Genomic DNA, 14,861 nt, shown 5'->3' on the forward strand with positions numbered 1-14,861 from the left:
ATCCATCTGCTTAAATTTCTTTATCTGATATTATACATTATTTTTAAGTATATAAAACACTGTGTTCATTCCAAACTCAGTTTTCTTGATTTTGAATAGGAGTAGAAAGAGTATTTTAATGCAGTGTCAGCAAGTTTGCTTTCAAAAACTCTATCATCTACTGGTTATTAAAATTAATATGAATTATTAAAACATGTCCCTCTGAGTTTCATTGGGAAACCTAGAGATTATTAGAGACCTATTGGAATATTGTAAATTAGTACAGGGAATAAATGCCATTAAGAAAAATATTTATTTGTATATACAAAGTGGGACAAAAGTAGGTTTACAGTTGTGAGTATAGCAAGGGTTTATTCTTGTGTTATCGTTTATTAATTACTGTATTACTTTCCACATGAACAACTGTAAATCTACTCCCTCCCGCCCCCCCCCCCGCCCCCCCCCGCAGAATACATATGCACTGGATCACCAATTTAATGTTAAATACTATAGATTACCACAGAAAATAAAGTGTTCATGGCCCTTGCCTTCATGGAACTTATGTTCTAGTGATTACGTCATTGATTTATGGGGGAAATATTTATAAATGATATATCTAATAAGGATTTAGTATCCAAAATATGTAAAGAATTCAAACTCAACATCAAAAAACAAACAATCCAGTTAAACAATGGACAGGAGACTTGAATAGACGCTTCTCTAAAGAAGACATACTGATGGCCAACTGGCACATGAAAAAGGTGCTCAACATCGCTAATCATCATGGAGATGCAATCCAAGCCACAGTGAGATGTCACCTCACAGAAGGACAATAAACAGTGAGTATCGGCGGGGATGTGCAGACAAGAGAGCCCTTTTGCACTGCTGGTGGGATTGCAAGTTGGTGTGGCCACCATGGATACAGTATGTAGGTTCTTCAAAAAACTAAAAATAGAACTGCCACGTGATCCAGCAACTTCACTTCTAGGTATCTATCTGAAGAAAAAAACATTAATTTGAATATGCATCCCTATTACCATTGCGGCATTATTCACGATAGCCAAGGTGTGGAAGCAGTCCGTCTTCAGTGCTCCTCAGTACATAAATGGGTAAAGAATGTGTGGTATTCCTTTAATACATTAGAAAAGAATGAGATCTTACCGTTTGTGCCAACATGGATGGATTAGAGGGTATTATGCTAAGTGAAATAAGTCAGACAGAGAAGGACAAATATGATTTCACTTAACATGTAGAATCTGAAAAACAAAACAAATGAATGAACAAAACAAAAACAGACTCAGATTCACAGAACAAACTGATGGTCTCCATAGGGAAGGAGAATGGGAGTGGGCAAAAAGAGTGAAGGGGAAGAGGAGGTACAAACTTCCAGTTGTAAAATAAGTCATGGGGATATAATGCACAGCTAGGGAATATGTTAGTAGTATCATAATAACTTTGTACAATGACAGATGGTTACTAGATTTATCATGGTGATCATTTTATAAGGCATACAATGTTGAAAAGTATGTTGTACACCTGAATACATCAACTATGCTTTAACATAATTGACATTCACATAATGTCAACTATGCTTTAATTTTAAAAATTGAGGATGTTATTCACTGTATTGAAAAGTTCTAATGATAGCATGCTAACTTGTATTTAAAGTGTAGATTTTTAACAATAAGTTGTAAAACAAGAAAATAGGTATTTAAATATCTTCCTGGATATTTGTTCTTATTGGAGAATGAATACAAAATTAGTTTCTTCTAAGTTTAACAGGAAAGGGGAAAATTCCTCTTTGAGTGAGGTGACATATCTTTTTAATCTTAGTGTATGCATTGTCTCCTTTGAGCTCATTTTAAACATTAATTTTCAAGAGGGCTGTCTAAGTTCATTACTCACACACACACACACACACACACACACACACGAGTAGAAGACTATGACTTCTGCTAAATCATCTCCAGATTCCATAGTAGAAAGATAATTAATATTGTTGGTGCTATTGGTAACGAAATAATAGCATTTCTAAATATGTATATGACTTTGAAAAAGAATTCTAGGGTCTGAGAATAAAACAGAACCAACTTGACCAGGTACGATTCAGTAAATAAAGAGAAAGAAGAAGAAATATCACAGGAAAATGTGTGAAGGATGTGTAAGATGGCCAGGACAGTCTAATATTAGTACCCTCAGGGAGAAGGAAAAGATATTAGACATTATCAAATATGGTATTTGATATCACATGTTGAAATCAGTATTTGTAAATGCTAAAAATTTCTACTGGGCCTGGTGGTAATTTATGAATAAGTGTAAAAGGCCATGAAAAATGATATTTCTCTAACTTCACATTTCATTAGGTTTCTAGTTCACTTTCTCAATCACTTCTATTATCTCAAATTTAGGTGGCAGCAGTTATTCTATTGGGAAATTCCTGCCTGTTGTTCCTTTTTTCCATTCTTGATCCGTTTATTTCTCAGGCTTTTGGATTATGAGAATTTTACTTTATATTGAGAATTTTACTTTATATGTCTACAGGTGCCTTTAATAAATATAATTCCATGCATTGTTCAGTGTGTTTTCAGTACTGGCTGTATTTTGTAGCAAAGTTTTACTTGATGTTAGACTGAAATGACCTCATCAGCAAGGAGTTCTATGTCACTGATAACAGCTCGAGCTCTCATATAATACAAAGGCTGTGGACCGAATATTCTTAGGACCGCATTTCACAGAACCCCTTCTGGTTTAACAAAGCCTATGTTTGTTGCTGTTCATTGCTTTGTACAAAGTAAATCTCTGTGGCCTCTTTCTTTGCATACACATAATACTGTTTAAATCCCAAGATCTTTCTTTATATTTCTAAAGTGAAGAATTCCTCTAGTTCAAGTCAACTGATTGTTTTTATTGATAAATTGTATAGGCAAGTAAAGTATAGAAATTATTTTTTGTATTTAAGTATTATAGCAGTTTTAGTCATACATTATCACTTATATGAGAAAGAAATATTTTGACAAAAATGGTAGTGCTGAAAGTATTGTGCTTAACTTTTTAATAGAGATTATGAGCACCATACAGTACTATACATAATTATTTTATAAGAATGCCATTATGACAAAGTACCTTTTGTTCTAGTAATGACTAGATTTCACTTAAGTGGAAAACATCCCAATAGACAAGCCTAAAGCACTACTGAATATTTATTTAGGATTGATATTCTCCAAAAACTTAGTTTGGGTAAATCCTTTGAACATAAAATAATTTTCTGGGAAAAATCTATTTCTTCCTGGAGACAGAAATCTTTAGCTACTTTCTAAAGCAGATGACATGTAAGCCCAAGGCAGTGCTTAACCCATAAATTACATAAGGGTCACATTTTGGAAACTTTAGCTATTTCATATCCCAGTGGAATAGTCTTTGGCTTTCTTACCGAAAGGCTTATGTGTTGACTCATTTCCTTTACCAATATGACAATTTCCTGCACACATTTACTGCTTTGGGCAAGATTATAATATGTTAACTAAGATGTTTTTACTAATGTTTTTTTTTATTAGGAAACTTTAATTTTTAAACTGTTTATAGTCTAGCTTGTTATCATCCAAAAATAAGGTATTATTTGTGTTGTCGAATGCTCGGCTGTTCTTATCCATTATTGTGCATTATTAGTTTCCCATAATCTGAAAATACTGTCTTTTAACTAATCTAGGTTGTATGTTTGCATCTTTAACTGTATTATGCTTATTGCATGCACTAGAACATTGAGTGATAGATACCTGGTGTTTTTTTCATACTAACCAGAACATGTGGTTTTTAATTGTGAACAGTACTTTAGCTATTCAGAGAGTGTATTTGCTTGACTAACTTATGGCCTTTTCTGCTAATGCTTCATGGTTGCCCTACAACCACTTAGGACGCTGCATTGGGATACAGATCCATCAGTTCTTCAGCTTCACTCAGATTCCGATTTGGGGTATTGAATAGATTTATTACCTTCCCTTTTTTATAATTAATTTGATTCTTTGTGAAACTGTCCTAATTTTATTTTGCTTAAATTTGTAATATGCAGTATATATTAGCAAAAGAGTTATATTTTACTGTGACACCTCATTTATCCTCTATCATTTAGTGAAAGAAATATTCTATGCATCTGATTTTCTAGGTACCCTAAATCTGCCCATTTAAGTATCCAGATTCCTTTTTTTATTTCTATATTTTTGATGTAAGTTTTTAAAAGATGTATTACAAACTTCCCAGACTTTTAATATATATTCTACATGTAATCAAACATTTTCTGGGTTACTCGCTGTGTATTAACTTATTTTCCTGTATTAAAATTCACTGATGATTTCTAATGTTTTGAGAGGAATAGAGCTGTTGGTCTCTATACTGTGGCCCCAGAGTGCTATTGATTTATTAATTTATTAGTTCATTTTTTTAACTCAATTATTTATTCTAGTCCCCAATGCAAAATGTAAATTTTTGCTGCTGCCCCTGTGCCTGAGATAGCTATTTTCTCTTGCTAATTTGCAGCTTGTAAAACATATAACCAATAACTTAAAAATTATGTCTAAAGTAAGAATAAATAAAGCCTTGAATTGCAGGTAATAAAAGCATAGGTGCTTCTTGTTCGTTAGCTGGAAGGCCTCTCTGTTGGCTGCTCCGAGGCTCCCCTACCCACAATTGCTTCCTTATTCTCAGTAAAAGTGGCTGTTGGATAATGAGGTATTACCTCCCTACTTCTACCCTTCAATCTTAGAATATTTTTTCTAATATTGTGATTTTTATCTATTAGGTCCTATATATACTCAAGTTAGTAACTTGTCCTAATGTTGTTGGCTTGATCGTATTTCGCAGATATGTGAGTGCTTCCCTTTTCATGTGGTTCACATCTTAAAAGTCAGAATATAATGTTTCTTATTTCAATTTTTATTCTTAGAACATTAGATTATATTTTCTCATTTAATTTTTTTATTATGCTTTTTTTCTTTAAGGCTAAGATATTCATAAAGTACAAAACACATTAATAATTTATTATGCCCTACATTGAGGACCTTACAGAAAATTAATTTTTTAAATGTACTAATTTTATCACACTTTTTAATACAGGATTTTGAAAAGGATGTTTATATAAGAAAAATGTTATATATTACCAATGACATATATGTATATTTCAGATATCCTACTTGATATTTTGGAAATTACAACAATGTCTTTATTAGATAGCCTTTTAAGACAGCTTCACAATTGAGAGCTTCTTTGGGAGTTTGAATGCATACTTTATCTGGCTTAGAATTTAAACATCTGATATAATAACCAAGAAAAGATCCCCCAGATGCCTAATAAAAGATACTTTTCAACTTTTTTCTGTTTGTCAAATAAGAATATTTTTCCTCTATTTAAAATAGAAGTGTTAGTAGTTTTATGGTATCCAAAAAATCTGTTGCTTTAGTTTAGATAGAAAGAACCTGCACTGTAGTCTGTCCATGTATGAATCAAGGACAACATATACCATGCAGATGTGAACAACGTAAGTTTAAATATTTTATTTTAAAATCTAAACTGTATGGTTCTCAATTTCTTCTAATTATAAGTAGGAAAAAAAAGGGTTTCAACAGAAACCTATTTTTCATTCTCAAAAGTGAAGGGAACTGAACGTGGTCTGAGTGAGATCCGTATTCTCTGACTCTTCAAAACAGTCCAGAATCGCATCCCTGCTAAAGAAAGTTCTCAAAGCTAACCGTATGCAGCAGACCACTCTGAAACTCCTATCCTCTTTCTGTATTACTACCCAGACATTTGCTCTAAGAAACTAAATTATTTGCCTTTTTAAGGTGAAAAATAAATACCTTGAATAATTCAGAAATATCTTTTGGTTTTGCTACGTTCTAATTCTTTTGTTAAGATAAAGCCAGTTGATTGTTCATCTAAAATTTCTTGAGTAAAACAGGGATTTAAATTACGATGTTGGATACACAATGTTTAATTCCTTTCCAAAATAACATGGTTTGATGTAGTCAAATGTGTCATTTCTTGTATTTTAAAACATTTGTGTTCGCTTTATTTAGACGAGGACCTATTAAACTTGGAATGGCTAAAATCACACAAGTTGATTTTCCTCCTCGAGAGATCGTGACATACACCAAGGAAACTCAGACTCCAGTTATGGCTCAACCCAAGGAAGGTGAATATCTGTCCTTAATATGATTGTCATTAATGTGCCCCCCTCCATTTTTATAAGTGAATTCTTTCTCTTTTTTTCTTATGCTCTTTTGTTTTTATTTTTTGGCATATTTTCTTAGGGTGAAACACCATAAAACTAATGCTTGCAGGGGTGTCCAACCTTTTGGCGTCTCTGGGCCACACTGGAAGAAGAGGAGTTGTCTTGGGCCACACATTAAATGTACAAACACTGACAAAAACTGATGAGCAAAGTAAAAAAGGTTTTAAGTAAATGTACAATTTTGTGTTGGGCTGCATTCATAGCCAGCCTGGGCCCCTGGTTGGACACCCCTGCTGGGTTTCTGTACTTAGTATTTGTCTTTCAGAGTTTTAAAACTTTTTCTTTTAAAAGTTAATGAAGTATAAGCTGTATGTGTGGTTTAGTTTTGTTGACATACATCTAAATCAATCTTTATTTTGTCATTAATATGTACAGTTTTAGAAGCAGATTTGCTTAGGAATGTTCTACTTCTCTGTCATTGAGCATAATTCTTCCCTACAAGAGCATGCATCCCACAGCAAATGAAATCATGTAAATATTTTCTGTAGAGCATACTACATTCTAATATGTTATAATGCTGTAATTATTATCCATATTAATGAACGAATCTCGATCTAATTCTTAAATTTTCTCTTGTATGATCAAAGGGCTCTACTGTGTCGATTATATAGCAGCCTTTACTCTGTGTGTAATGGGGGAAGTATACACACACACGATATTGGATATGGAGTACTTTAATTTTTAAGCCAGAAGGAGTTAACCATTTTTACATTGGGGACTAATTTTTTAAATCTTATCAGAAAGCTAATGATTCAAGCATAAATTTAATAGATATGATGATAGTTCTTGTTTTTTCCAGTGAGGCTAAATTTATGTCACACATGTAAGAGGTTTATATAAGATCCCTAATACAAATGTACAGTTTCTTATCTAAAACCACAGGGTCATATATGTACTTGAAATCAAGAATTTTTCAGATTTTGGAAAAGTGATAAAGTATACGTACCATATATTGAATATAAACATTGTGGCAACATCATGGGCATTAATATTTGGGTGGCAAAAGATATAAATATTCAAATAAAGTAAGATAAATAATATTATAAAGAGCTTTACCTCTGGTTATGTCAGGGTTTACCACCAAATGAGTTATGGGTTTTACAGCTGTTGATATTTTGAAATTGGGGGCTCCTAATAAATTATCCTTTTAGCAGTCTGTGCATAAAGAACATTTTTTTCTCCTTAGCTGGGAAAAGTTATTCCTATTTAATTATAGAATATAATTAAACATAAAAACTATCAAATGTTTTTGTATAACTACAAGTTTTTTGACTTAGTAATAGATCATCACATGCACTTTTAACAATTCTCCTTTTTCTGCCCACTGAGAGAAATGAAATTAAATACCTTAAATTTTTCCTTTCACTTTAGTCTTGTACCCAAAGGAGTTGACATTACCATACATGCATACTTTGAAAAATTTGAGGAAATCAGGGTAACATTTTGATCTAAGTGTTTTTTTACTTGACCATGTAAGTGTTCATTTCTATGAAGACATTTTTTTCATTCCCGCTGCTCCTTTAGTTGGTAGGATAGCTTTCTCAGGTGCCAAATCCTCATCTTCGAAGAAAAATGAATTATGGTAAATTTGTTTGAAATATAAGCAATTTATTTATTTATTTATTTTTCCTATCTTTCTTTTTTTTAATTTTTATTTTTATTCAATTACAGTTGTATGCCTTTTCTCCCCATCCCTCCACCCCACCCCTGCCAAACCCCCTCTCTCCCCCACCTCCCCCTTGATCCAGTCCATGTGTCCCTCATAGTAGTTCCTGTAATCCCCTCTCCTCACTGTCCCCTCCCCACTCCCCCCTGGCTATTGTTAGATTGTTCTTAACTTCAATGTCTCTGGTTATATTTTGTTTGGAAATATAAGCAATTTTAAAAAAGAAAATAGAAAACATAGTGGTGAACTCTCAGTGTGGAGAATATTAGTACTGCAGGATTCCATAATTTCCAGAAAGTATTATTTTACTAGCTAGTATATTAATTCAAGTATTATAATTTCTATCTTTTGCAGCTACATTATTGATATGGTAGCTCGGAAAGTGCACCACAATTGCCAGAATGAGGCACAGTGACTCATTTTAAAAGTAAATTAGGCCTTTTTTCTTCATCCAATAATTCGGAGATTTATTTTTTGTTATACCATTATACTTATGAAATACATTTTGGATTGTTTGAAATGTAAAGTGTTCTGAAGCTATTTTGGGTAATGCCTATTATAATATACCTATAATTATATTCAGTTTAAGTGAAGACTTTTATGTTAAAAAATAATTTTTTCTAATTATAATAGTAGTATATAATAGAGAATTTAGAAAATACAGAAAGATATAAAGAAGAAATGTCTATGATACCACTGTGTAATAGCCATTGTTCATATTTTGTTTTCAGTCAGTTTTCTATGATATATATTTTTATAAATACAGATGGTTTCGTGCTCGCTTCGGCAGCACATATACTAAATACACATGGTTTTATATCCTTCTTGAAATTTTCATTTTTAATTGCTTATTTTTGAGATGCATATAAATTTTAAAATATAAACATAAAACTTATTGCCTTTGAACTAATTTGATGTATACCTGCATATTTAAGATTGGCATATTTCAAAATTTTTCCCACTTTATTTTGCAAGTAATTAAAATATTAGAACAATCATGATTTGTTAGATAAGCTGATGTGCCAAAAGTACATGATAAACTGTATTCTTTTCAGTTTGAAATTATTTGGGACAAGGCTTTGGCATCGTCATACTTCACCTTCTTTGCCAAATTTTTCATGAAATAGGGACTCTTTCCTCTTCAGTGCTGTGCCTGGTCCGAATAGTTCCTGGTCTATAGTGAGCACTCGATAAATATTTGGTGAAGGAACTAATTACTTTTACCTCCTCAGGAGAATGATTTTGTTTACTTGAGGTGTTTATTTTCATGTGTTTATTCTGGAATTAACTAGTGGGAAAATAGGTTGTTTTCCAGTGTTAATGCTACAGTATAATTATTGATAAAGTTGGGTGAAAAAGCATGATTAGTCTTAGTTCTTGGTTTTAATGACTGTCTTGTATTGGAATCTTATTTGTTCTGTGACACTTCAATGAAACAAACCATTACAGATTCTCCTTTACAGCCTTCCTGAATTCCATGATGACATGCTGCGTAGATGCAAACCTGTGCTGATATTTTGTGTTCTGTGTATCCCCTCTGAATGCTTTGAACAAAATTGAACCTATTAGCATCTTTCAAATATATTTTTTTAGCTACTCATTTGTAACAATTCATCAAACTTCATGTTTACATTGATTACTGAAAGTTTTAACAGCAAAGAGTGTCTACTACATGTCAGGGGTAGTAGAAAGCACTTTACATTACTTCCGATTCTCTCACCAAAGCCGTTAGAGTTAAGTATTGGTACTGTTTGTACATGAAGAAGCTGAAGCTGAAAGAGATCATTTATCAAGGGCCACAAAGCTAGTAGCTAAGATTCTAAATCAAGTCTGACTGATTGCAAGATGTGCTTTCTGTCTCGTGCTGCCGCTGTAGCAGCACTTTCCTGCTCTTATGATAACCTGTGGTAAGAAATTCAATTAATATTACAGTGCAATGCAAACGTAGATACAGATGATTAACTGAAACAAAGATTTTATGAAACAGCACCTTCCCTGTCCTTACTATATTTTACTGTTTTAAATGTTGACCATTATGTACTTAATTTATTCGTTTAGATCTGTAGTTTGAAAAATACTTCATTATAGTTAACTTATTTATTGGCGTATGCATCAGGATAATGTTGTTTTATAGTGATTATCGAAGAATAATGAATAAACCGCTTTGCTCTTTCATGGTGCTAAATAGAATTTTTTTTATCTTCACTGATAGAAGGTGAAAGTGACAAGATGGGTGAACTGAGCCTAGTTTTTAACCAGCACCATTGAGACAGACATACCTTTAAAATTTGTCTGAGGACTAGACTTAGTTATTAATTTTACAGAGGTCCATATTTACTCATTTGCAACCTAATAAGTATTCATTGATTCTACAGGTTTATTGAGTATATGATATATATGAAGGTGCTGGATTATCCTTTCTTTGGTGTTTTGAGTTTCAGGTTGAGGTATATAATTGAAGGAGAGGAAGAAATATATCCCGATACCATGGGGCCATCCTTAGCCTTTGGAACTACTTATTAAAATGAGATAATTTTCTTTCTATATCATTGTAATTATTTTCATGTCTAGGGCTCGTCCATTAAGTTTCTTTTCCCAATTTGTGGAAGTTTTTAGAAAGAGGGGAAAGAAAAAACCCTGAAATTAAGTTTTTATAATGAAAACGCTTGTACTTATCCATTGCTTTAATACAGTGGTTCTCAAACTTAGCCTGTCTGGTTCCCATTGAAGAATTATGTAACAAATTCCAAAACTCACCATGAGACAAAATTGCAGAAATCACAACTTGAGTGTAACAGACAGTAAATTAAAGTTGGGTAGTCAGTGTAATCAGTGCAGAAGTAATGTGAGTTACCAAATTGAAGATAAAAATTGGTCTTAGATTTAACTCTTATCTTTCTCTGATTTTCTCAAATGGCATGAATCTGTTCTTTTAAAAGGCAGTAGTTTTTATTCTGCCTTGTTTTTTCTTTTTCTCCATTCTATCCATCTTCTTGCTTTCAAGTTTACTGTGCAAGTTGGTGATACTGTTTCCGAACTAAGGTTCTTTGCTGTCTTGAAGTGCCTACTGTGAATGAAATTGACTAGGAACATGCGAACTCAGTCAATTTTGTTCTCGGCAGGTAAAAAGCTTCTCATGGCAGGAGCATGGTGCCCACAGTTATATTCCTGGAAAAGTTACTTTTTTCCCTTACCTTTTAACAGTTTTTAACTTCTTTGAAAAATGGCATTTTTGTTATTCACCTCTCAGTATGGATTTTTGTTGCTATTTTTAGAAACAGATTTTCTTTTTAAGAGGAAGAAATCCTAAAGGTTATCTACTAAATCATCTTGTTTACACCTGAGGATACTGAGGCCTGGGGAAGTTGGTTGATGAGCCTGTGGTCACAATGTGGAGAGAATATCAGGGCTACCTGCCTTTTAATTTCCAGTAAAGTGTTATTTATTTTTTTTATGCCATTCCATTTTATTACCTGAGCAGATTTTGCCATTACTTTTGGTATTGGTGTAGTAGTAGCCAGATGTCCTTATTCAGGTACATGTTAATTAGCAATTATAATGTGTAGGAAAGTATTGTATGTTAATAGTTTTAAATTTTTTATTGCATGATCTTAACATCTGGAATTAACACTTCCCAAGTAAACTAAATTTGTGGGTCTGTGGTTAATACTAACCTTGTCTAAAATGTGTTTTTAAAAAATTCCGGAATAATAACACAAAAAAGTTAGTTTTAACCCTCAGAGAATACGTGAGAATATAAATATAATTGAAAATTTAAACATTTGTTCTTAATCTTGATTGAAAGACTTTAATCAGCATATCTGAAATTGTGGCCTCAGAGAAATGTAATATTTATGAGAGCACAGATCACAGGGTCTATGTAAATTATGCCAGTAATGCCTAAATAAAATTGGAATTTTGTATGAAAAGACCATGTAGAGAGACAAATTCTATGTTAAAGTAAATAGTATAGAGTATTACTCCTTACTTGTATGTTCCCCAAATTATCATTAGATCTGTATTCAAAATATCTTCTGACTAAAAAGTCTGCTATATATTTTTCTTTGTTGAAGATCTAAATTATTAAGGAAATTCAAGTGACCTTGCATCTTACTCTAGTTTGTTTAAAAAAATGAAAGGAATGGATTCCTTTGATACATTCATGAAGCTTTGTCCCAGTATAAATTTTCTTTTTATTAAGATTTTATTTATTTATTTTTAGAGAGAGGGGAAGGGAGGGAGAAGGAACAGGAGAAAAACACCAATGTGAGAGAGAAATATCGATGGGTTGCCTCTCATATACACCCTGCAGGAAGGAACCCTCAACCGGGGCATGTGCTCTGACCCAGAATTGAACTGATGACCTTTTGCTTCATGGGATGATGCCCAGCGACGTGACCCACACTGGTCAGGGCCCAGTATAAAGTCCCTTAGTAATGATTTTAAAGAGTAGGGTATAAGAAGATGAAATTATGGACAAATGGATTGAAATGAAGTGATTCAAATGATGTCAATCCAAGAAAGAAAGGATTATTTTGAAAATATTAATGGAAAATCATTCATATCTAACCCGTATTTGTAAATTAATGATTGCAGCATTTCCCACTAATATTCTCACATTCTGAAATATGTTTATAAAGTTACTCATGTTGAATTTTTGTAAATTAAAGTATATTTTTATACAACAAATTTCCTGACTTTTAAAACTCAGTGGCAACTTTCTTTGTAACATGAATAATCAGACTACTTTTTAAATTAGGTATTCTTCATTGGATTGAACTTCAAATAGGGTTGAAGTTTACACAAGAATAATGAAACTATTTATAAACAACAAATGTATTTTTTAAACAACATTAATGGACTAATGATGGGATTTGTTTTTCACTTCATATTGAAAAATAATCGTGATAAGCGATAGATTAAAAATTATCAATGGTTAGTGAGGATTTTCCAGACTTTTGCTTATTACCTGTTAGATGAGTTGTAATATTTTAAAATAATTCAAACTGTACTTTGTAGCTTATTCTTATTTTAGATGTCTCTTAAATGTAATATGACATACAGATGAGAAAACTTGCTCTTAAGACTCCCTTCAGTTTAACAAAAGCCACCCATCTCACAGGTGATTTAACTTTGATTAACCTACTGCATTGTAACAGATTATTCTGACAACTGGAATTTCATTCTTTGGTGTTATTCTAGGTGCAGTTTAATTTACAGAACAGCTTTTCTTTCCATCTCACCAAAATACATCACAATTTTGATGTTAACTCAGAGTAAAAATTCATTGGTTCATTAAACCTAGTCTTAGCATTCATTGACAAGAGATTTGTCATTTTAAAAGTAACTGCTACTTTTATGCATTCTTTACTGCGCAGTTTATAACCTTAGATTCCCTGTCAGAGAAAGCATGGAGTTAACCACTTAGCATATTGCAATGAATATTCATCAATAAGTTGACGTGACACGGCAGTCCCATTTTTCAGTCTTCCTGCTCTGTTGCAGTCTTTTTCACTTTTAAATATATTGTAGCTTGTCAGGTAATAGGGACTAGCTTAGAAACTCTTTAGAATTGTGATGTTTTGGTCATGTTAATAGTCCTTTGGTAGCTGTTGCATTAGTTTTTAATAAGAGAAATGTATTTGTTTCAAGAACATTCTCTAATCTGATGTTACTGATGTTAAGCATTTTTGCCAAATATTTGGTGTGTATATAGGTAATTGTTTAAGGTAATCTTTATAATAAAAATACCGTTTTGCATGTCATAAGAATAGCAGATCATTTATTTTTTATATGCCTTGAAATTTGATCAAGCTTAATCATTTTTATGAAGCTTGGGTTTAAATACCTATCAGTTTTTAAATCAGTTTTTAATCAATGGTGAAAGGGAGGTATGTACATTCATTTTGAATTAAATCCTGAAAACATGTATTTAGTTAATATTTATCATTCAACAACTAAAGTAATCTATATAGGCAAATAGACATGGCAGATGCCATGCAGTGGGCAGACATAGATCACTGTCTAACATGCTTCATCTACATTCTAAATTTTAAAAGAAAAAGAGTATCTGTAAACAAGATCTTTTCTGTTAAATATGTAGATTATGAGGTCACTTAGCACTAAAGTACTGACCATATGCATTATGACAGGAATTTGACACCTGTCATTGGAAATGGTACTTAGAAGCTGTATAATGCAACAAAGTTGAAGGAGGAGAATATGATGTGGGTAGGAGGCTGTAATTTATAGTTCACAAACTATAAATGCTCAAGAATGACCTGTCTAGCGTGATTCAAAATCCCTGTCTTTGATTTTAGGCTTTACATACAGTGAATGCTATTAGTAAACAAAATTGATTAGGATAATTGATAATATTAGCAGAAAATGGATATATATGTACATGTGTAGGGGTGTGTGTGTATGTATACATGTATATTCCCAGACTTAAGTTTTAATTGAAGTCACTATCCTATTCTAAAAGTCAACTTTTAAGTTAAATGTAATTACATTTATTATTACATTACACTTGCAGGTGACTTTATAGTACAGTTTCTTTCTAATGTTTGAGCAGTGGAGTATAGATAGAACTGTTACCAGTTATACTGTTTTCAGATTAATAATCCGCTGTATATGAGAATTCATCTAAAAAAGGAGCACTGTCTTTCTGTTTCTCTGTGTGATTATATTGTCCCCAAAAAGCTTTCATTTTTTAAGTAGCACAAAAGCTGTAATTGGCATGCTTTGTAAGGAAGTGTCAGTGTGCAAGAGAGTGGCGATCACTAAGAATTCTTTTACGTGTTCTTTCCCCTTTGCACCACCGCCTCCTCAGCGGGGTCACTGAGATCACTAGCTTTTCTTGAAATGGCCATTTTCACTGGCAGGTGCATTATACCCTGTATTTTCAGATTGTTTTTCCATTCTGAATGTTTGGCA

General features: G+C 32.5%; 1 protein-coding gene across 7 annotated transcripts in view; it reads left to right on the top strand.

The window, feature by feature from the left end:
* Window positions 1-14,861, top strand: part of DYNC1I2 (dynein cytoplasmic 1 intermediate chain 2) — a 50,497-nt gene that overhangs the window by 17,512 nt on the left and 18,124 nt on the right. For 4 of the 7 annotated variants that reach the window (XM_024561517.4, XM_024561519.3, XM_024561524.3 and 1 more), the window contains 2 exons: window positions 3,890-3,949; window positions 6,045-6,160. In XM_024561517.4, coding sequence (XP_024417285.2) covers window positions 3,890-3,949; window positions 6,045-6,160 — 176 coding nt within the window. The remainder of the gene's footprint in view (window positions 1-3,889; window positions 3,950-6,044; window positions 6,161-14,861) is intronic. The other 3 variants (XM_024561521.3, XM_024561523.3, XM_024561522.4) reach the window with 1 other exon arrangement.

Source organism: Desmodus rotundus, chromosome 2 (assembly GCF_022682495.2).
Source record: "Desmodus rotundus isolate HL8 chromosome 2, HLdesRot8A.1, whole genome shotgun sequence".
NCBI classification, from domain to species: Eukaryota; Metazoa; Chordata; class Mammalia; order Chiroptera; family Phyllostomidae; genus Desmodus; species Desmodus rotundus.